General features: G+C 43.1%; 1 protein-coding gene across 1 annotated transcript in view; it reads right to left on the bottom strand.

Moving 5' to 3' along the window:
* Nucleotides 1-22663, bottom strand: part of SUGCT (succinyl-CoA:glutarate-CoA transferase) — a 1606806-nt gene that overhangs the window by 948880 nt on the left and 635263 nt on the right. The window contains exon 11 of the mRNA XM_073550015.1: nucleotides 4472-4569. Coding sequence (XP_073406116.1) covers nucleotides 4472-4569 — 98 coding nt within the window. The remainder of the gene's footprint in view (nucleotides 1-4471; nucleotides 4570-22663) is intronic.

Below are 22663 nucleotides of genomic sequence, written 5' to 3'. Positions count from 1 at the left end.
TCACTAACCTTCCACCTTCCAAGGGCAACTCAGTGGTATGGGTAGTGGTTGATAGATTTTCTAAGCAAGCCCACTTTGTGCCATTACCTGCGTTACCATCTGCTGAAACCTTGGCTCGTTTGTTTATACAGCACATTGTTCGATTGCATGGAGTGCCTGTGAACGTGGTGTCGGACAGGGGTGTGCAATTTGTGGCCAGGTTTTGGAGAGCGTTTTGTATGAAGTTGGGGGTCACGTTGTCATTCTCCTCTGCCTATCACCCGGAATCTAACGGACAAACGGAACGCACAAACCAGTCATTGGAGCAGATTCTGAGATGCCTGGCCTCCTCCAGACAGGAAGACTGGTGTGAGGTATTGCCCATGGCAGAATTTGCATTCAACTGTCGGGTTAATCAGTCTACCGGAAAGCCTCCCTTTCTGGTCAATTATGGGTTTGTTCCGCAGTTTGGGGAATTTTCCCGTATGGATTCGGATTGCCCTGGTGCCGAGGGGATGGTACAACAATTAAAAACCCTCTGGAAGGAGGTACAGGGGAACATCTCCAAAGCCCAGAAGAAGTTCAAACATTTTGCAGACAGGAGGAGGGGGGTGGTTCCTGCGTTGACAGTGGGGGAAAAAGTCTGGCTGTCCACTCGTAACATCAAACTTAAAATACCCTCTATGAAGTTGGGCCCCAAATTTATTGGCCCATACAAGATTGTAGAGGTGATCAACCCGGTGGCATACAGATTACAGTTGCCCACCTCCTTCAAAATCTCTAACGTCTTCCACAGGTCCCTATTAAAACCTGTGGGGACAGTTAGAGAAGATCCCTCATCCGTGGCTCTACCAGTGTTGGTAGAGGGTCAACTGGAGTACGAGATAGGGTGCATCATTGATTCGCGGTGGGTGTGCCGGAGACTTCAGTACCTTATCCATTGGAAGGGATATTCCGTTGAGGATCGGTCGTGGGTTCCGGCCAGTTCGGTGCATGCTGATCGACTGGTGCGGGCTTTTCATGCCAGGTACCCTGAGAAACCTGGGGGTCCAGTGGCCCCCCATTTAGAGGGGGGTACTGTCATGGTTGGGACATAGTTAATGTCCTGTTCTCACAGGGTTAACTTTTGCCAGCCTCTCTTTGGATCTGGGAGGGGTATTTATACTCACTCCAAACTAGCATTCTCTGTCAGTTATACTGCTCTTCTGGTGTGTCTGACCCCTGGTGTGCGTGTACTCTGCATTGTTTGTTTGCTTCCCGTGTATGACCCGGCTTGTTCCTTCACTCTGTACTCCGTCTCTCGTTTTTGGTACCATTGTCTTTTCTGGTTCTGACCTCCTGGCTTGGCTATCGTTACTCCGTTACAGTTTACCCCTATTGTACCGTCTAATACCTGTTCTGGTTTTCTGATCTATTGCTATGTCCTGACTATTCTTTCTGTCTAAGCCCTTTGGTACTGTCCTGCTATCTCGTGCTTTGACCCGGCTTGATCTGGTGTCTGTCTCTGTCTATGCTCCTTGGTAACACTGTCCTGTAGTTACCCTTCTAGGAGTTTCCCTGCAGCTCCTAGCTCTGTGGAGCTTAGGCCACGCCCCCAGCAGTCACGTGATTCAGGTCCTGGAGCATGCATTGTCACCACTGCTGCTCGCTCCGCAGGTATCTTTGTGCACAGTCTTTGTACTCAGGACACGCGCCCTGGCTCAGTGAGCAAGTGCAGTGCGGTGTTCCTGACATTAGGGGTGTGTTGGGGTTAGGGTTGTGGTTAGGGTTATGATTAAGGTTGAGATTAGAGTTAGGGGTGTGTTGGGGTTAGGATTGGAGTTAGAATTGAGGGGTTTCCACTGTTTAGGCATATCAGGGGGTCTCCAAACACGACATGGCACCACCATTTATTCCAGCCAATTTTGCTTTCAAAAAGTCGAACAGTGCTGCCTCCATTCCGAGCACCGACGTGTGCCTAAACAGTGGTTTATCCCCACATAAGGGGTATCAGTGTACTCAGGAAAAATTGCACAACAACTTTGGCGGTCTAATTTCTCCTGTTACCCTTGGGAAAATTAAAAATTGGGGCTAAAAAAATAATTTTTGTGGAGAAAAAATTATTTTTTACTTTCACGGCTCTGCGTTTTAAACTTCTGTGAAGCACTTGGGGGTTCAACGTGCTCACCACACATCTAGATTAGTTCCTTGGATGGGCTAGTTTCCAAAATGGGGTCACTTGTGGGGGGTTTCCACTGTTTAGGTACATCAGGGGCTCTGCAAACGTAACATGACGCCTGCAGACCATTCCATCAAGTCGACATTTCAAACGTCTCTACTTCCCTTCCGAGCCCCAACGTGTGCCCACACAATGGTCCCCCCCACATATGGGGTACCAGCGTATTCAGAACGAACTGGACAACAACTTTTGGGGTCCAATTTATCTTATTATCTTTGTGAAAATAAAAAATAGTGGGCTAAATATCATTTTTTGAGGGAAAAAAATATTTTTTATTTTCACGGTTCTGCTTTATAAACGTCTGTGAAGCATTTGGGGGTTCAGAGTGCTCACCACACATCTAGATAAGCTCCTTAGGGGGTCTAGTTTCCAAAGTGGGGTCACTTGTGGGGGAGCTCCAGTGTTTAGGTACACAGGGTCTCTCCAAACACGACATGGTGTCCGCTAACGATTGGAGCTAATTTTCCATTCAAAAAGTCAAATGGCGCTTCTTCCCTTCCAGGCCCTGCCGTGCGCCCAAACAGTGGTTTATGACCACATATGAGGTATCGGTGTACTCAGGAGAAATTGCCCAACAAATTTTAGGATCCATTTTATCCTGTTGCCCATGTAAAAATGAAAAGACTGAGGCTAAAAGAACATTTTTGTTAAAAAAAAGTATTTTTTTTTTTACTGATCAATTTGTGAAGCACCTGCGGGTTCAAATTGCTCATTATGCATCTAGATATGTTTCTTGGAGGGTCTAGTATCCAAAATGGGGTCATTTGTGGGGGAGCTCCAATGTTTAAGCATACAGGGGCTCTTCAAAACCGACATGGCAACCGCTAAATATTCCAGCATATTTTCTATTCAAAAATTCAAATGGCGCTCCTGCCCTTCTGAGCCCTGCCGTGCACACAAACAGTGGTTTATGACCACATATGAGGTATCAGTGTACTCAGGAGAAATTTCCCAACAAATTTTAGGATCCATTTTATCCTGTTGCGCATGTGAACATGAAAAAACTGAGGTTAAAAGAAAATGTTTGTGAAAAAAAAGTACTTTTTTTTTTACTGATCAATTTGTGAAACACCTGCGGGTTCAAATTGCTCATTATGCATCTAGATAAGTTCCTTGGAGGGTCTAGTTTCCAAAATGGGGTCACTTGTGGGGGAGCTCCAATGTTTAGGCGCACAGGGGCTCTCCAAATGCGACATGGCAACCGCTAAATATTCCAGCATATTTTCCATTCAAAAAGTCAAATGGCGCTCCTTCCCTTCTGAGCCTTGCCATGCGCCCAAACAGTGGTTTATCACCACATATGAGGTATCGATGTACTCAGGAGAAATTGCTAAACAAATTTCATGATGCATTTTATCCTGTTACCCACGTGAAAATGAAAAAATTGATGCTAAAAGAAAATTTTTGTTGGAAAAATTAAAATGTCCATTTTTTCCTTCCACGTTACTTTAGTTCCTGTGAAGCACCTGAAGGGTTCATAATCTTCTTGAATGTAGTTTTGAGTAGCTTGAGGGGTGCAGTTTTTAGAATGGTGTCACTGTTGGGTATTTTCTGCCATATAGACCCCTCAAAGTGACTTCAAATGTGAAGTGGTCCCTAAAAATAATGGTTTTGTAAATTTTGTTGTAAAAATTAGAAATCGCTGGTCAACTTTTAACCCTTATAACTTCCTAACAAAAAAAAATTTTGTTTCCAAAATTGTGCTGATGTAAAGTAGACATGTGGGAAATGTTATTTAGTAACTATTTTGTGTCATATACTTCTCTGGTTTAACAGAATAAAAATTCAAAATTTGAAAATTGCGAAAATTTCAAAATTTTCACCAAATTTCCACTTTTTCACAAATAAACACAAAAATTATCGACATAAATTTACCACTAACATGAAGTCAAATATGTCACGAAAAAACAGTCTCAGAATCGCTAGGATGCGTTGAAGCGTTCCTGAGTTATTACCTCATAGAGGGACACTGGTCAGAATTGCAAAAAATGGCCATGTCATTAAGGTCAAAATAGCCTGGGTCATGAAGGGGTTACAGTCCGAAAAATACGGTATGTACTGTTTATGAAGTATTAAAAACATAGCAGGTTGTCATATGTGCCATGGATGTGTTGTTTTCCCAAAATAAAACTGTGCTATCTGTTCTTTGGTGTCCTAGTCTTATAATAACCCCCCTCTGTGAATACTCTGTTACTATATCATACATAACATTAGAAGCAAAGAAAAGGCTACCATTAACATTAAAAAATATAAAAATATTTCAAGTTCACGTACCGTGCTGTCAAAACTTGAAGAAGTTCTTTTCTGTGCTGCACTCTAAGTTTATTAGTCTTGAATCGAGGATCATCTATTAGCTCAGAAAGATCTGTAATCTAAATAACAGATAAAAATTACTGAAATAATTACCAATGAAATGAGTACCAATAAAATAAAACATAAATCATTTTATACAGTTTCCATAAATTATGAGGAAATAATAAATAGTATAAAATAAAATAAAATAAATCTTTATTTTTATATAGCGCTAACATATTCCGCAGCGCTTTACAGTTTGCACACATTTTCATCACTGTCCCGGGTGGGGCTCACAATCTATATTCCCTATCAGTATGTCTTTGGAGTGTGGGAGGAAACCGGAGTGCCCGGAGGAAACCCACGCAAACACGGGGAGAACATACAAACTCCTTGCAGATGTTGTCCTTGGTGGGATTCGAACCCAGGACTCACTGAGCCACTGAGCCACCGTGCTGCCCTATGTATACCTATAAGAATATCACATATTGGGCTTGATAGACAGCAGTCAAAGTAGCAAAACAAAGTCATATCACAACTTATTGATCTTAGCTGTACAGTTTAACTCCCTCCCCCAGGCAATTTTCTATTTCTGCACTTACAGTTTTACCTTCTGTTCTGCATGCTGCAATTTTTTTGTCATGCCAAATAAAGCTGAGAAAAAATGCACAGCCCGGCATTGCCTCATTGAATAACTTTGGTGTGAGTGCAATACATTTTCTTCTCTCATTGCACTCGTCCGATTTATGCACTCGTGTAAACGAGCCCTCACAATGTAATTCTATGGAGTGTGAGAGCAAGGGTCCATAAGCTTACAATGTAAAAGTGACCCTGGGGTTTACGTGTAAGCCGGGTGGTCAGAATAACCGTCATGTGACCGAGAAGAGAACCAGAGTGACAGTGGAAACTGGGGGAGATGGCAATCTGTGAGTATATTAATAAACATACATTACACTACAAATACTTTTACACAGGTTTAGTCAATAAAAGTTTAATGAGAGTGCTTTTCTAAGTAGTGAAAAAAAAAATAGCAAATTAGTTAAAAATAAAAGTCGCCATTTTCCCAATCCCATAATGCTTTAATTTTTACTTTGATAGAGCTTTGTGAGGCTTGTTCTTTGCATACCAATGTAATATTTTGATACTATTTGGAGTATATATGACATCTTGATCACTTCTTATTACTTTTTTACATGCACCATATAAACACATGTTCACTTTGGCCATAAAACATTGAAAAAAACCTATAAGAAACAAAATAAACACCATGCTATAACTAAATAAGTAAAAAGCAAAAAGTGCGTTTAAATAACACAGGGTTCTTAGTAATACGTTTTTTGATCAAAAACCACATGAAAGCCATCTCACCGCCTCTACTTTTTTGGTAGAGTTGCAGAGAACAAAAAAACTGCAGTTCCTGAGTTTTAATAATTTTTTTCTTTTCTTACTGATTGGATTCATTAATTTTGCATTTTGATAAATCGAAATTTTAGGAATGAAGGTATACCAAGTTAGTTTATGTTTTTATCTTTAACCCCTTTCTGACCTTAAAATATAGTATATTCTGTCCATGTGCCCTGGGACTTAATGCCCATGGACGGAATAGTACATCATCATGCATCCGCCGCTCTCACGGTGGGAGCGCGGCTGATCGCGGCTCTGTTGTCAGTTGATTCTCCCAGCGGACACCTGGCACTAAGTGCCAGGAGTGGTCACGGACCACTCCCAGCATTTTAACCCCCGTCACACTGCAATCAAACAAGATCCTGCAGTGAGGTGGCTTGTCAGTGCCTGCTGAGAGCAGGCATCGGCAAGCCTCCTTCACTGCCTGTCAGATCGCTGATCTGACACAGTGCAGTACAAAGTGTCAGATCAGTGATCTGACACTATATATTAATGTCCCATACTGGGACAATGTAAAAAAGTAAAAAAAAAAAATAACGTGTAGAAATATTTTTTTAAAACGTCCTAAATAAATAAAAAAAATATATATATTTCCCCAATAAATAAATTTCTTTATGTAAATAAAAAAACAATAAAAGTACACATATTTAGTATCGCCGCATCCGTAATGACCCGCCCTATAAAACTGTCCCACTAGTTAACCCCTTTAGGGAACCCCATAAAAGAAAACATGGCAAAAAAAATGCTTTATCATCATACCGCCGAACAAAAAGTAGAATAACATGCGATCTAAAAGACGGATATAAATAAACATGGTACCGCTGAAAACGTCATCTTGTCCCGCAAAAATGAGCCACCATACAGCATTAGTAGCGAAAAAATTAAAAAGTTATAGCTTTCAGAATAAAGTGATGCAAAAATAATTATTTTTTTATAAAAAATAGTTTTTATTGTATAAAAGCGCCAAAACATAAAAAGTGATACAAATGAGGTATCGCTGTAATCGTACTGACCCGAAGAATAAAGCTGCCTTATCAATTATACCAAATGTGGAATGGTGTAAACACCCCCCCAAAAGAAATTCATGAATTGCTGGTTTTTGTTCATTCTGCCTCTCAAAAATCGTAATAAAAAGCGATCAAAAAAGTCATGTGCCCAAAAATGGTACCAATAAAAATGTCTGCTCATCCCGCAGAAAACAAGACCTCACATGACTCTGTGGGCCAAAAAATGGAAAAATGATAGCTCTCAAAATGTGGTGATGCAAAAACTATTTTACTCTTCGCCACGACAGCACCCACTTGGAGAGAGGGATCCGCCCATAGGAACAGGAAACCTACAGAGATAAAAGAGGGCGGTCCGCCTCTCCCCCTCAGTTGGTTTCCTGTTCCTAAGGGGAACTGCAGGATACGCTACAGTCTTACCTGGGCCAAGGAACCGCCTGTGCAGTGTCTGCGAGAACGGCAGTGGTTCCGGTCCAGAGGCAGCGAGGGGGTAGTGCTGGAGTCCGGCTCCCTCCTTGGCTGGTATGGACGGACCGGGCAGAAACACTGGTACCGGGTGGTGCCGACCGGGTGTTCCTCTGATGACGACATGACACCGGAATTGCGGGAGGATCCATTCCGGTCGATGTGGGGGCGCAGGAACCGGAGAATACGGCAGCCTCCGGCGTTCCTAAAGGGCTTCAGCGTCCAGGAGGACGCACATGCAGCGCAAAAGGAAGTGGTAAGGAGGAACTTCCGGGTTACCGGAGGTTCCTCGGCTCAGAGCGAACGCGCGGTTGGGCGGCACCGCAGGCGTAGAGGCGCTCCCCGCCCCCTCCAGAGGGGGAAGAGAAAAAAAAAAAAAAAAGGCGAGCGATTTAACCTGCAGAGCGCGGGCGGCTAGTGTCAGCGCTGAAGCGCATACTAATGAGCCGCAAATAGGCGCACCTGGAGGGGGAGGTACCAGGTATGAAGGGGCTTACAAAAGGCCTGGGGGAAAGGGATATAGCGTGCAATCATGTCTTCACCAAGGCAGGACATGCATCCCCAGGCAGGCGATGCAGCAGCAGTCAAGGACCACGCTAGACGAGGTTCCTCGGATCGTAGCCACAGAAGCCATGCCAACAAGCCTCCTTCTCAGCCTCCTGAGCCGGTACCTACAGCTTCTCTGGGTGAGTGGACGACGCTCTGCCTATCAAGCTGATAAAATGTCTCTCTCTCTCTCTCTCCCCTCCGTCATGATGTCTCTATCTCAGACTAAGAGGAAGGAAAAATCAAAAAATAAAGAATGTGCCCTGTGTACACGTCCGCTACCGGACTCTTACACAAAAAGGCTGTGCAAAAGATGCATTAACGAAACGGCAAAACAGGCATCAACATCAGCCGCAGATATAAGGGCTATAATTAGGGAAGAACTACAGGCCTTAAACCAGTCTAGCAGGCCTACTAATATCGAAACTAATAATCCAGCAGGGGCCGTAGACACCGATGAGGGCGAAGTAGCCTCGGATAGCTCCAATGCATCCACATCAGCATCCTCCTCAGATATGGAGGGCCGTTGCTGTTTTACTTTAGATCATATGGACAATTTAGTTAAATCTGTGAGGAATACAATGGGATGCACAGACACAAAGGAGCCGCAAACGACACAAGAAATTATGTTTGCAGGTTTGACAGACAGAAAGAGGAGAGTTTTTCCGGTTATTCCAGCAATAAAAGCTCTGGTTAAGAAGAAATGGGAGAGACAGGACCAGAGAGGGTATCTTCCCTCAACCTCAAAGAGCAGGTACCCCTTTAGCGACGAAGAGTTGTCGACATGGGTTAAGGTCCCGAAGGTAGACGCGGCAGTGGCCTCCACCTCAAAGCAAACGATCTTACCAGTGGAGGACACAGGGGTTCTAAAAGACCCTCTTGACCGCAAAGCTGATGCCTCATTAAAGAGGGCATGGGAGGCAGCTACCGGCACGTTTAAACCGACAATAGCTAGTACATGCACAGCTCGCTCTATGCTGGTCTGGATTGATCAACTAGACCAGCAAATAGACCAGAAGATCTCCAGAGACAAGCTACGAGCCGCCATACCACTAATCCGTGGCGCAGCAGCATATATAGCAGATGCTTCTGCTGATTCCTTACGCATGGCAGCCAGAACAGCAGGGTTGGCTAATAACGCCAGACGTAGCCTATGGCTTAAAAGCTGGAGAGGTGACACCCAATCCAAAGCAAAGCTTTGTACCATTCCTTGCGAGGGTGAGTTCTTATTTGGGAAAGCCTTAGATGAAATCCTTACGAAGGCAAAAGAAAGGAAAAAAGGATTCCCTAACCCTCCTCTCCCATTTTATAGGAGGGCGTTTAGGAGAAGACCATTTGGCCGGGGAAGACCAGCAGAAAATCAAAACCGCTGGGCCACAAAGGAAGGAAAGGGCAAAGGTGCCATGTTTAGAGGATCCTCCTTCCGCAGGGACAGGAACTGAGGAGCCAGTCCCTCCAGTAGGAGGGAGGCTAAAAAAATTTTTTCGAGAATGGGAGAAAATTACGGCTAGCCCTTGGGTTCTGGGCATTATTAAAGAAGGGTTAAAGATAGAATTCCATCATGTACCCCGTAATTCATTAATCATAACATCTTTCAGCTCACCAATCCAACAGCAGGCCCTGGAGGCTGAGATTTGGAACCTACTGGACAAAAAAGTTTTGGTCCATGTGCCTAAAGGACAGGAAGGGAGAGGATTTTACTCCCCTCTCTTTCTGATACCTAAACCAGACGGATCATTCCGGACGATAATCAACTTGAAGAAATTAAATTAATTTATAATAAATCATAAATTTAAGATGGAATCCATAAGATCCACGATTAAGCTCCTCTTCCCCAATTGTATGAAGGCAGGCTTGGATCTGAAGGATGCTTATTATCATATTCCCATCCATTGCAGATATCAGAGATACCTCAGAGTGGCGGTCCTCCTCGATGGCAAGATACAGCATCTCCAGTTCACAGCCATGCCATTCGGCATTTCCATCGCACCACGAGTATTTACAAAGGTGATGCTGGAAGTGATGGCTTTTTTACGCCAGAAGGACACACTAATAGTACCCTATCTGGATGAATTTTTGATAGTAGGGAATTCAATTTGGCAATGTAATGAGCGAGTTGCTGATACAATCTTGTCCCTACAGGCTCTAGGGTGGATAATAAACTTCAAGAAGTCCAGAATCGAGCCGCAGTCTGTTCAGTCCTTCCTGGGTCTCGAGCTAGACTCCATATACCAAAAATGTCTGCTGTCACAGGTAAAAATTTCAGCAATTAAAAAGAAGGTTAGGATAGCAATAAATCGGCCACACATATCTTTAAGGGAAGCAATGTCCCTCCTGGGATCCCTTACTGCCTGCATCCCGGCAGTTCGGTGGGCCCAGTACCACACGAGGGAGCTACAACACCAAATTCTCTTAGAGGAATCCTGTGACCGGGGGAATCTGACAAAGAAAATCACGCTATCCCAGGAGGTCCTAACCTCCCTTGCATGGTGGCTAAGGGATGATAATCTAGCGGGAGGAGTACCTTGGGTTATAACACCCTCCCGTATAATTATCACGGACGCTAGCCCCACAGGATGGGGAGCCCATATGGGGAATATTTTTGCCCAAGGCCTATGGGATATAGGCAAAGATAAGGATTTGTCAAATTTAAAAGAACTAGAGGCAGTCTATCATGCATTATGTCATTTTCTTCCACAGTTACAAGGGGAAAACGTGAGAATCCTTTCGGACAACACCACAGTAGTCGCATATCTGAACAGACAAGGCGGAACTCGATCAGTCACCTTAATGTCTTCCGCAAGAAGGATTTTATCCCTAGCCGAAAAACATTTTTTGTCTCTCTCAGCCCTCCACATAAGGGAAAGAGACAATTTGGAGGCAGATTTTCTAAGCCGCCATACACTGCGACAAGGAGAGTGGTGTCTAAGCCGGGGGATATTCACACGCATCGTGTCACTATGGGGTCTTCCCCAAATAGATCTCTTCGCCACCAGAGAAAACAGGCAGGTGCGAAGGTACGCCTCTCTAAATATGACAGACAGTCCGGAAATTCTGGATGCCCTCCATGCCCCGTGGCAATTCAAACTGGCATATGCTTTTCCACCAATCATACTACTACCGCAGGTGATCAGGAAAATCAGAGCAGAGGAAGCACGAATAATCTTAATAGCACCATTCTGGCTCAGGAGGCCATGGTTTTCGTGCCTGCAAGCAATGTCAGTGACTGACCTGTGGGTGCTTCCTTCAACCCCCAGGCTCCTCTCACAGGGGCCATTCTTCCATCCTCAAGTGGACAATCTCCACTTGACGGCTTGGAACTTGAAAGGGAAATGTTGAGATCAAGAGGATTCTCAGAGGGATTAGTCAATACACTCCTACAAAGTCGAAAAGTGGCAACGACAAAAATTTACACCAGAGTATGGAGAAAATTCCTAGAGTCCCACACAGGCCCTGATTCTGGAGAAATTCCGATTATAGCGATCCTAGAGTTCCTACAGAAAGGAAAGGAATTAGGGCTATCTGTTAACACACTAAAAGTCCAGGTGTCGGCTCTAGGGGCCCTCTATAGTTATAACGTGGCAGGCAATAGATGGATAGGCAGATTCATCTCGGCCTGTGAGCGGAGCGAGCCGGTGCACATACCTAGAGTTCCTCCTTGGGACTTAAACCTGGTTCTGGAGGCTCTAACATGTCCTCCTTTTGAACCTTTAGATTCAATATCCCTTAAACACCTATCCTTCAAAACAGTACTGCTAGTTGCACTAACCTCAGCCAGAAGAGTTAGCGACATACAAGCACTTTCAATAGAACCCCCTTTTCTGTTGACATTCCAGGATCAGCTAATATTAAAACCAGACCCCTCATACTTACCAAAGGTAGCAGGGAAGTTTCATAGATCACAAGAGATCCACCTCCCTTCATTTTTTAGAAACCCTTCTACTCCAGAGGAAGAAAAGTTCCATACACTAGACGTTAGAAGAGCTGTATTACAATACATCGAGAGGTCTAGCAGCTGGAGGAAGAGTAGGGTTCTATTTGTTTCCTTCCAGGGCCAAAAGAAGGGATATGAAGTCACAAGGGGTACTTTGTCTCGGTGGATCAAAGACGCGATTGGGCTGGCATACTCCGAGAGCAATGAAAATCCTCCGGAGGGTATCAGAGCACATTCCGCCAGAGCTATGGCTTCCCCTTGGGCAGAGAGGGGAGACATCGCAATCGAGTCTATATGTAAGGCGGCACCTGGTCTACACCCTCTACCTTTTATAATCACTATAGGCTTGATTTATCATGCTCATCTGACCTAGCCTTCCCATGTGAAGGTCTCTGAAAGTCTCTCCAAGTGGGTGCTGTCGTGGAGAAGAGTAAAAAGCCGGATTACTTACCGGTAATGCTCTTTTAATGAGTCAACGACAGCACCCGTTCACTATCCCTCCCTAGAAGTTAACATAATGTATATACGCCTTTCCTAGTTGTAAAATTGATAAAAATTGAATACTGGATAATATAATGTCCTAATAATTGGCGGTCCTCCTGGTACTCTGAAATCCAACTGAGGGGGAGAGGCGGACCGCCCTCTTTTATCTCTGTAGGTTTCCTGTTCCTATGGGCGGATCCCTCTCTCCAAGTGGGTGCTGTCGTGGACTCATTAAAAGAGCATTACCAGTAAGTAATCCGGCTTTTTTTGCAATAAAAAGTGTCTTTCAGCATGTGACAGCTGTCAAACATAAAAACCCAATATAAAAACCCGCTATAAATAGTAAATCAAACCCCCCCTTTATCACACCTTTAATTAGGGAAAAATAGTAACATAAAAAAAGTATTTACTTCAATTTACCCATTAGGGTTAGGGCTAAAGTTAGGGTTGGGGCGAAAGTTAGGGTTAGAGTTGGGGCTAAAGTTAGGGTTAGGGTTGGGGTTAAAGTTAGGGTTAGGGTTGGGGCTAAAGTTAGGGTTAAGGTTTGAGCTAAAGTTAGGCTTAGGGTTGGGGCTAAATTTAGGTTAGGATTTGAATTAGGGTTAGGGTTTGGATTAGCGTTAGTGGTGTGTTAGGTTTAGGTTTGTGGTTAGGGTTATAGCTAGGGCTGGTATTAGGTTTAGGGGTGTGTTGGAGGTAGAATTGGGGGGTTTCCACTGTTTAGACACATCAGTTGCTCTCCAAACACGACATGATGTCTGATCTCAATTCAAGCCAATTCCGCATTGAAATAGTCAAACGGTGCTCCTTCCCTTCTAAGCTCTTCTGTGCACCCAAACATATAGGGTATTGGCATAATCAGGACAAATTGGACAACAACTTTTGGGGTCCAATTTCTCCTGTTACCCTTGTGAAAATAAAATATTGGGGGCGAAAACATCATTTTTGTAAAAAAATGATTTTTTATTTTTACGGCTGTACGTTATAAACTTCTGTGAAGCACTTGGGGGTTCAAAGTGCTCCCCATGCATCTAGATAAGTTCCTTAGGGGGTCTAGTTTCCAAAATGGTGTCACTTGTGGGGGGTTTACTCTGTTTAGGCACATCAGGGGCTCTCCAAATGTGACATGGTGTCCAATCTTAATTCCAGCCAATTTTGCATTGAAAAGTCAAACAGTGCTCCCTCCCTTCCGAGCTCTGCCATGCGTCCAAACAGTGGTTTATCTGCATATATGGGGTATCAGCATACAACAACTTTTGGGGTCCAATTTCTCCTATTACCCTTGGTAAAATAAAACAAATTGGATCTGAAGTATATTTTTTGTGAAAAAAAAGGTAAATGTTCATTTTTTTCCAACATTTCAAAAATTCCTGTGAAGCACCTGAAGGGTTAATAAACTTCTTGATTGTGGTTTTGAGCACCTTGAGGGGTGCAGTTTTTAGAATGGTGTCACTTTTGGGTATTTTCTATCATATAGATGTTTCAAAGTGACTTCAAATGTGATGTGGTTCCTAAAAAAAAAGTGGTGTTGTAAAAATGAGAAATCGCTGGTCAAATTTTAACACCTATAACTTCCTAACAAACTGATGCAAAGTAAACATGTGGGAAATGTTATTTATTAACTATTATGTGTGACATATTTCTCTGTTTTAAGGAAAATTCAAAGTGGGAAAATTGAGAAATTTTCAAACTTTTCACCAAATTTCCATTTTTTTCACAAATAAACACAAGTCATATCAAAGAAATTTTAACCCTATCATGAAGTACAATATGTCATGAGAAAACAGTGTCAGAATCACCAGGATCCTTGAAAGCATTCCAGAGTTATTACCTCATAAAAGGACAGTGGTCAGAATTGTTAAAATTGGCCCTGTCATTAACATGCAAACCACCCTTGGGGGTTAACCCCTTCACCACCTTTGACGCCACGTAGGCGTCATGAAAAGTCGTGTCAGAACGACCCATGACGCCTATGTGGCGTCATGACTTTAAAGCCCCCCTGCGGGTCGGGTGACCTAGGTCACTGAAAGGTCACCCGACCCGCAGATACAGGGGGCTTTGTTCTTCGCCACAGGGGGCGTGGCTTCGCCCCCACGTGGCTACGATCGCTCTGATTGGCTGTTAAAAGTGAAACAGCCAATCAGAGCGATAGTAATATTTCATCAATGAAAATTGATGAAATATTACAATCCAGCCATGGCCGATGCTGCTGTAGCATCGGACATGGCTGGAGACACCGATTCCACCCCCACCGGTGATCGCCACCCCCGCAACTGAATGACAGCGGCGATCTGCCGCCGCTGTCATCATCTGCCCCCCTCCCATTCCCTCTGCTCCCCGCCAGCCTCCGATCCCCCCCTCACCCCCTCTCACCTCCCCCGGCACCTTCTAAGTCCCCCTGTCACTCCCGGTGTCCGGCGGGTCCGGTTCATGGGCGCCGCCATCTTAGAAAATGGCGGGCGCATGCGCAGTGCGCCCGCCCGAATCTGCCGGCTGCAGATTCCATTCTTTCATTTTGATCACTCTCACAGTGATCAAAATGAAAGAAAAAGTAAATAAACCCCCCGATTATCACCCCCATAGGTAGGCAGAACTAATAAAATAAAGAAAATATTTTTATTTTTATTTTTCCATTTGGGTTAGGGTTGAAAAGAGGGTTAGGGTTGAAAAGAGGGTTAGGGTTAGGGTTGAAAAGAGGGTTAGGGTTAGGGTTGAAAAGAGGGTTAGGGTTGGAAAGAGGGTTAGGGTTAGGGTTGGAAAGAGGGTTAGGGTTGGAATGAGGGTTAGGGTTGGAAAGAGGGTTAGGGTTGGAAAGAGGGTTAGGGTTAGGGTTGGAAAGAGGGTTAGGGTTGGAAAGAGGGTTAGGGTTGGAAAGAGGGTTAGGGTTAGGATTGGAAAGAGGGTTAGGGTTGGAATTAGGGTTAGGGTTGGAATTAGGGTTAGAATTAGGGTTAGGGTTGGAATTAGGGTTAGGCTTGTGGTTAGGGATGTGTTAGGGTTAGGGCTGTGGTTAGGGGTGTGTTGGGGTTAGGGTTGGAGTTAGAATTGAGGGTTTTCCACTGTTTAGGCACATCAGGGGGTCGCCAAACGCGACATGGTGCAACCATTGATTCCAGCCAATTTTGCGTTCAAAAAGTCAAACGGTGCTCCCTCCCTTCCAAGCCCTCACGTGTGCCCAAACAGTGGTTTACCCCAACATATGAGGTATCAGCGTACTCAGGAAAAATTGCACAACAACTTTTGGGGACTAATTTCTCATGTTACCTTTGGGAAAATAAAAAATTGGGGCTAAAAAATTATTTTTGTGGAAAAAAATGATTTTTTCATTTTCACGTCTCTGCATTATAAACTTCTGTGAAGCACTTGGGGGTTCAAAGTGCTCACAACACATCTTACATACGTTCCTTGGAAGGTCTAGTTTCCAAAATGGGGTCACTTGTGGGGGGTTTCCACTGTTTAGGCACATCAGGGGCTCTGCAAACGTAATGACGACCGCAGACTATTCCATCAAAGTCTGCATTTCAAAACGTCACTACTTCCATTCCGAGCCTTGACGTGTGCCCAAACAATGGTTCCTCCCCACATATGGGGTACCAGCGTACTCAGGACAAACTGGACAACAACTTTTGGGGTCCAATTTCTCCTGTTACCCTTGTGAAAATAAAAAATTGTGGGCTAAAAAATCATTTTTTGAGGAAAAAAAAGATTTTTTATTTTCACGGTTCTGCGTTATATACTTCTGTGAAGCACTTGGGGGTTCAAAGTGCTGCTCACCAAACATCTAGATAAGTTCCTTGGTGGTCTAGTTTCCAAAATGGGGTCACTTGTGGGGGGTTTCCACTGTTTAGGCACATCAGAGGCTCTGCAAACGTAACATGATGCCCGCAGACCATTCGATCAAGTCGGTATTTCAAAACGTCACTACTTCCCTTCCGAGCCCCGACGTGTGCCCAAACAATGGTCCCTCCCCACATATGGGGTATCAGCATACTCAGGACAAACTGGACAACAACTTTTGGGGTCCAATTTCTCCTGTTACCCTTGTGAAAATAAAAAATTGTGAGCTAAAAATTCATTTTTTGAGGAAAAAAAAGATTTTTTATTTTCATGGCTCTGCGTTACAATCTTCTGTGAAGCAGTTCGGGGTTCAAGGTGCTCACCACACATCTTGATAAGTTCCTTGGGGGGTCTAGTTTCCAAAATGGGGTCACTTGTGGGGGCTTTCTACTGTTTAGGCACACAGGGGCTCAGCAAATGTAACATGACGCCCGCAGACCAATCCATCAAAGTCTGCATACCAAAACGTCACTACTTCCCTTCCGAGCCCTGACGTGTGCCCATACAGTGGTCATCCCCCACATATGGGGTATCAGCGTACTCAGGACAAACTGGACAACAACTTTTGGGGTCCAATTTCTCCTGTTATCCTTGTGAAAAAAAAATTGCGTGCTAAAATTCATTTTTTTTGAGGGAAAAAAAATGATTTTTTATTTTCACGGCTCTGCATTATAAACTTCTGTGAAGCACTTGGGGGTTCAAGGTGCTCACCACACATCTAGATAAGTTCCTTGGGGGGTCTAGTTTCCAAAATGGGGTCACTTGTGGGGGGTTTCTACTGTTTAGGCACACAGGGGCTCAGCAAATGTAACATGACGCCCGCAGACCATTCCATCAAAGTCAGCATTTCAAAATGTCACTACTTCCCTGCTGAGCCCCTATGTGTGCCCAAACAGTGGTTCCCCCCCACATATGGGGTACCAGCGTACTCAGGACAAACTGGACAACAACTTTTGGGGTCCAATTTATCCTAGTACCCTTGTGAAAATAAAAAATTGCCAACTAAAAATTTTTTTTTTAGGAAAAAAAAAGATTTTTTATTTTCACTGCTCTGCATTATAAACTTCTGTGAATCACCTGGGGGTTCAAAGTGCTCACTATGCATCTAGATAAGTTCCTTAGGGGGTCTAGTTTCCAAAATGGGGTCATTTGTGGGGGAGCTCCAAAGTTAAGGCACACAGGGGCTCTCCAAACACGACATGGTGTCCGCTAACGATTGGAGCTAATTTTCATTTCAAAAAGTCAAATGGCGCTCATTCCCTTCTGCGCCCTGCCGTGCACCCAAACAGTGCCCCCCCCACATATGGGGTACCAGCATACTCAGGACAAACTGGACAACAACTTTTGGGGTCCAATTTCTCCTGTTACCCTTGTGAAAATAAAAAATAGCGTGCTAAAAAATCATTTTTGAGGAAAAAAAATGATTTTTTATTTTCACTGCTCTATGTTATAAACTTTTGTGAAGCACTTGGGGGTTCAAAGTGATCACTTTGCATCTAGATAAGTTCCTTGGGGGGTCTAGTTTCCAAAATGGGGTCACTTGTGGGGGAGCTCCAGTGTTTAGGCACACAGCGACTCTCCAAACGTGACATGGCAAGCGCTAAATATTCCAGCATATTTTCCATTGAAAAAGTCAAATGGCACTCCTTCCCTTCTGAGCCCTGCCGTGCGCCCAAACAGTGGTTTTTGACCACATATGAGGTATCGGTGTACTCAGGGGAAATTGCCCAACAAATTTTAGGATCCATTTTATCCTGTTGCCCATGTGAAAATGAAAAAATTGATGCTGAAAGAAAATTTTTGTTGGAAAAATTAAAATGTCCTTTTTTTCCTTCCATGTTGCTTTAGTTCCTGTGAAACACCTAAAGGGTTAATAATCTTCTTGAATGTAGTTTTGAGTAGCTTGAGGGGTGCAGTTTTTAGAATGGTGTCACTTTTGGGTATTTTCTGCCATATAGACCCCTCAAAGTGACTTCAAATGTGAGGTGGTCCCTAAAAAAAATGGTTTTGTAAATTTTGTTGTAAAAATGAGAAATCACTGGTCAACTTTTAACCCTTATAACTTTCTAATAAAAAAAATTTTGCTTCCAAAATTGTGCTGATGTAAAGTAGACATGTGGGAAATGTTATTTAGTAACTATTTTGTGTCACATAACTCTCTAGTTTAACAGAATAAAAATTCAAAATTTGAAAATTGCGAAATTTTCAAAATTTTCGCCAAATTTCTGATTTTTCCACAAATAAACGCAAAAATTATCGATCTAAATTTACCACTAACATGAAGCCCAATATGTCACGAAAAAACAATCTCAGAATCGCTAGGATGCGTTGAAGCGTTCCAGAGTTATTACCTCATAAAGGGACACTGGTCAGAATTGCAAAAAATGGCCAGGTCATTAAGGTCAAAATAGGCTGGGTCATGAAGGGGTTAAGGGGTGTTAATGGAGAAAAGTGGGGTGATTCACATTTTTAGATTTCTTTTTTTTTATTTTTCGTATTTAAAAAATTTTCAATTATTTTCACTGTATTTTTTACTTTCCTTAGGACACTTGAACCTGCGATCGTTCAGTCCAATATCCTGCAACACCATTGGCATGAGAAAAAAATCACTGCATAGTGCAATGGCACTAATGTATAATGGATGGCTTGCACACACAGAGAAATAGATCACAACAAAATGACACTCGCCTCACGCTCGCAGCATAGTTTACGCAGAAGGTCATTTGCATATAGCATCCGAATCTCTCACCATAGAGAATCATCAGATGCTATTCGCCAGTGTGAGCGAGCCCTAACCATCAGGAACAAATAGCATTGCATACAAACATATTGAGAGGAAATAAATAGACATGCCAGTACAAAGTATAAAAAAGTCCTCGTCCTATTGTTAGCAAGACTACTATGTCTTGAATACAAATAGTACCCAATGCAATCTAAATATAAATTAATTATTATAGAGGTTTAAATACCCCTTAATAATAAACTCACCGATAATGAGAATATGACAGGGACCATGTCCCTACACCCGAATGGATATTTTGACTTGCTTCTTCCAAAGGCACCAGAAAATAGTGCCTTAGCTGTCCTAACCACGAGTGGCACTTGTGCACATTGATCTAGTGGTGGACTTTAGGAAAATGGCACAAGTGGCAGCCCATTCACAGATTTTGATCACGGATCATCATTGAGCCAAGTGATTGTGCTGACATGGCGCCATTTTCATGAAGTTCACTGTGAGATCAATGTTCACAACCCCCGCTTCTGGTTAAGATGGTACCGGTGAGAAATTTAAAATGATAAGTAGATACAGACACCAGAGGCAGCAGAGAGCTGTGACAGAGATGGAGATCCTTACCACAGACCCACCCCGATGCACGAAGAACTTATTGCACCCACATTTCTAATGATAAGCAACAACCAGGCTGCAGATTTCTACACTTAAGCTACTTATTAAATCAGTATAACAGCGCCTGTATGAACATACATATAGATTAACATGAATTATCCTGATGACAGGTTCTCTTTAAATATTGCAATATTCAACACAAGCAAGGACTAAAAAATATGGGAATAAAAAGAAAAACGTTTTTAAAATATAAAAAAGTTAAAAGAATGTAAAAATTCGAATCACCCTCCTTTTACCCTAATAAAATAAAGTGAAAAAAAAACATATTAGGTAATGCTGTGTCTGTAGAAGTCCCATCTGTCAAAATAATTAACCCACATGGTTAATACCATATAGAGAAAAAATTGAAAAGCCTAAATTGCGTTCTCCATAATAGAACCACAATTTTACTATATACTGAAATAATGTGGTATTGTAGTATATTGTATATATATATTTTATATTGTATAAGTGGTTGAACGATCGCATATACTGAACAGAGGCCAGACAAAGACCAGAGTAACTGCTGCCTCATTATGGTGAATGGATACTTCGGGGGTTTAATCTGAATCACGTCACTTGGAGATTTAGATGGAAACCCTGATGTAAGTGCTTAGCGTAGAGTGCCAGATAAATATGATCTCAAATGTTATTTAAAATGTTCCTAACAAAAGTTTCAAATCAAACAACAAACAAAGCTCCCATTCTGGTCCATCATCTGTCAATGTAATATAGGGGACTTTAAAGTTCCTGGTAGTACAAAGGCTCTGGAAAAGCAAAAGGGCTCCTTGCAAAAGAAATCCAGCAAATTCTGAGTTCTTAATCTAAATGCCCCCTCCTTTCTGAACCCCAGTGTCACAACACAGCTTTTGGGTGACTTAGAACCAGGTCCCTGTCCCTATCTCTAGGGGGCACCCTAGCTCGCCCTATTCCCAGGGATGCTTCTGAAGGTGAAGATGCCGGGGCCTAAACCCTTGCCCTGTCTCCTGAGTTAGCCCTCCATCTGTTCTCTTCTCCCACCCAGGGAAGAGGGGCACCATACACCAACCCAACAAACAAGGCTAAACAAACAAGGGTTAACAGAAAACTCCAGGCATACAAAATATTCACTCACATATAAAAGAGGAATGCATCGGGGAGTGGAGGTAGGGAAAAAAATCTAAAATAGATAACGGAAGGGAATTACCACACTTACAAACCACACAAAAATCAACTCCTCCAACACTCCTTCTCATATGAACACCTCTCCCTCCTGAAGCCATGCAGCAATTGCTAGCTCTGACAAGGATTTGCATCAGAGCCCAGATACTAAAGGGAAATGGGAGTGGATAACTGAGCTCAGCTGCAAGCTCAGGACTCTCCAACATGGCTGATTAGCCAGTGTTCTGCCCGAAGAAATCAGCCAGGAACATTCAGACGCCGCAGTCTTCTCCTCTCTGTTGCGGAAACCCCGTGAAAGTACCTCCCTTCTATGAGGGACCTCCGGAACCTCAGGACCAGGTTTTTCGGGGTGTCCCACGTGAAAATTCCAGACCAGTTTGCCACATGGACATCACATGCTGGAACCCACATCCTCTCCTCAGGATTGTACACCTTCCAATGTACCAGATACTGAAGCAACCAATGGACAAAATGAGAATCCATGATTTTTGCTATCTGAAACACCAAGTTTTCATAGATAATGAAAGATGGTGGTAGTAGTGATGGTATTGAAGAAGTAACGTATTTTTTGAGGACAGATCGATGGAACACATTATGAATCCTAAATGTAGGTGGTAAAGCAAGGCGACATGCTATGGGATTGATGATAGCTATGATGTTCTAAGGACCGATAAACCTGGGACCCAGTTTCAAGATGGAACCTTCAACATAATGTTCCTAGAGGACAACCACACCAAGTCAACAGCACACAGGTCCGGACCCACCAAACGTCCCTGATCAGACACACTCTTATATCTGGATCCCATCTTCCTCAAATTATTAGTAACCCCCTGCCATACGGATGTAATAGATGAAGAATACCGTTCCTCTTCAGGTAACCCAGAAGGACTATCTTTATTAAATGAACTGAAGAAGGAAACCATATGCCCCGAAAAATGGGGACTTACTAGTAGATAAGTGACAAGGATATTCGGCTAACGGTAAGTAATTAACCCAATCCTACTGCTTTTCCAATAAAAAAAACCCTGACATTTTGTCCAGATTCTGATTCACCGACTCAGTCTGCCCATTAGACTATGGGTAAAATGCTGAGGAAAATGACAGATGGATCCCTAGACGGGTGTAAAATACCCTCCAAAACTTGGAGACAAACTGTACCCCCCGGTCAGTAACGATATCAGTCGGGATTACATGTAATCTTACAATTTTCCTGATGAAAACTTGCACCAAGGACTTTGGTTACGCTGGTAAAGCGACCTCCAAATATACCAGATTCTTATGATCCGTGATTACCATAACTGGATGAACAGCTCCCTCCAAAAAATGTCACTCTATTTGAAGACGCTGCGGTCTTCTAGCTCCTCTCTCTTGCGGAAACCCCGTGATACCCAGTATGGCTAAACCACACTTAGCGTCCACATGTTTGCCATTTCTTTAGCTATGAGAGCCTGCCTTATTTTTTGGTGCGTGTCTCCAGAAGCATGAGCTGGGTACTATAACATACTGGTCACTACAACGGCAGTTTACAATTTCCACTCAGCAACATCCACTGCTTCTTGCTTTTGGAAAACACCCATGGAGTACATTTTCTCCTGCTATTGTTGTAAAAAATGAAAAATTTAGATCTAAAACAACATTTTATTGGGGAAAAATATATATTTTTTGATTTTCACAGATCAACGCTGTAAAGTTCTGTGAGGCACCTGTGGGTTCAATGTGCTCTCCACACATCTAGATAAGATAAATTCACTGAGGGGTCTAGTTTCCAAAATGGGGTGACTTTTAGGGGTTTTCCACTGTTTAGGCACATTAGGGACTCTCCAAATGTGACATAACATGACACATGCAGACAATAACATCAAAGTCTGCATTCCAAAACATCACTCCTTTTTTTCTGAGCCCTGCCATGTGCCAAAACAGTAGTTTACCCCCAAATATGGGGTATTTGCATTCTC

This window comes from Dendrobates tinctorius, unplaced genomic scaffold, assembly GCF_039654945.1.
Source record: "Dendrobates tinctorius isolate UK_male_01 unplaced genomic scaffold, ASM3965494v1 ptg000162l, whole genome shotgun sequence".
Classification (NCBI taxonomy): domain Eukaryota; kingdom Metazoa; phylum Chordata; class Amphibia; order Anura; family Dendrobatidae; genus Dendrobates; species Dendrobates tinctorius.
The sequence above is the reverse complement of the archived record's forward strand: the minus strand, read 5'-3'. Positions and strand labels throughout refer to the sequence as shown.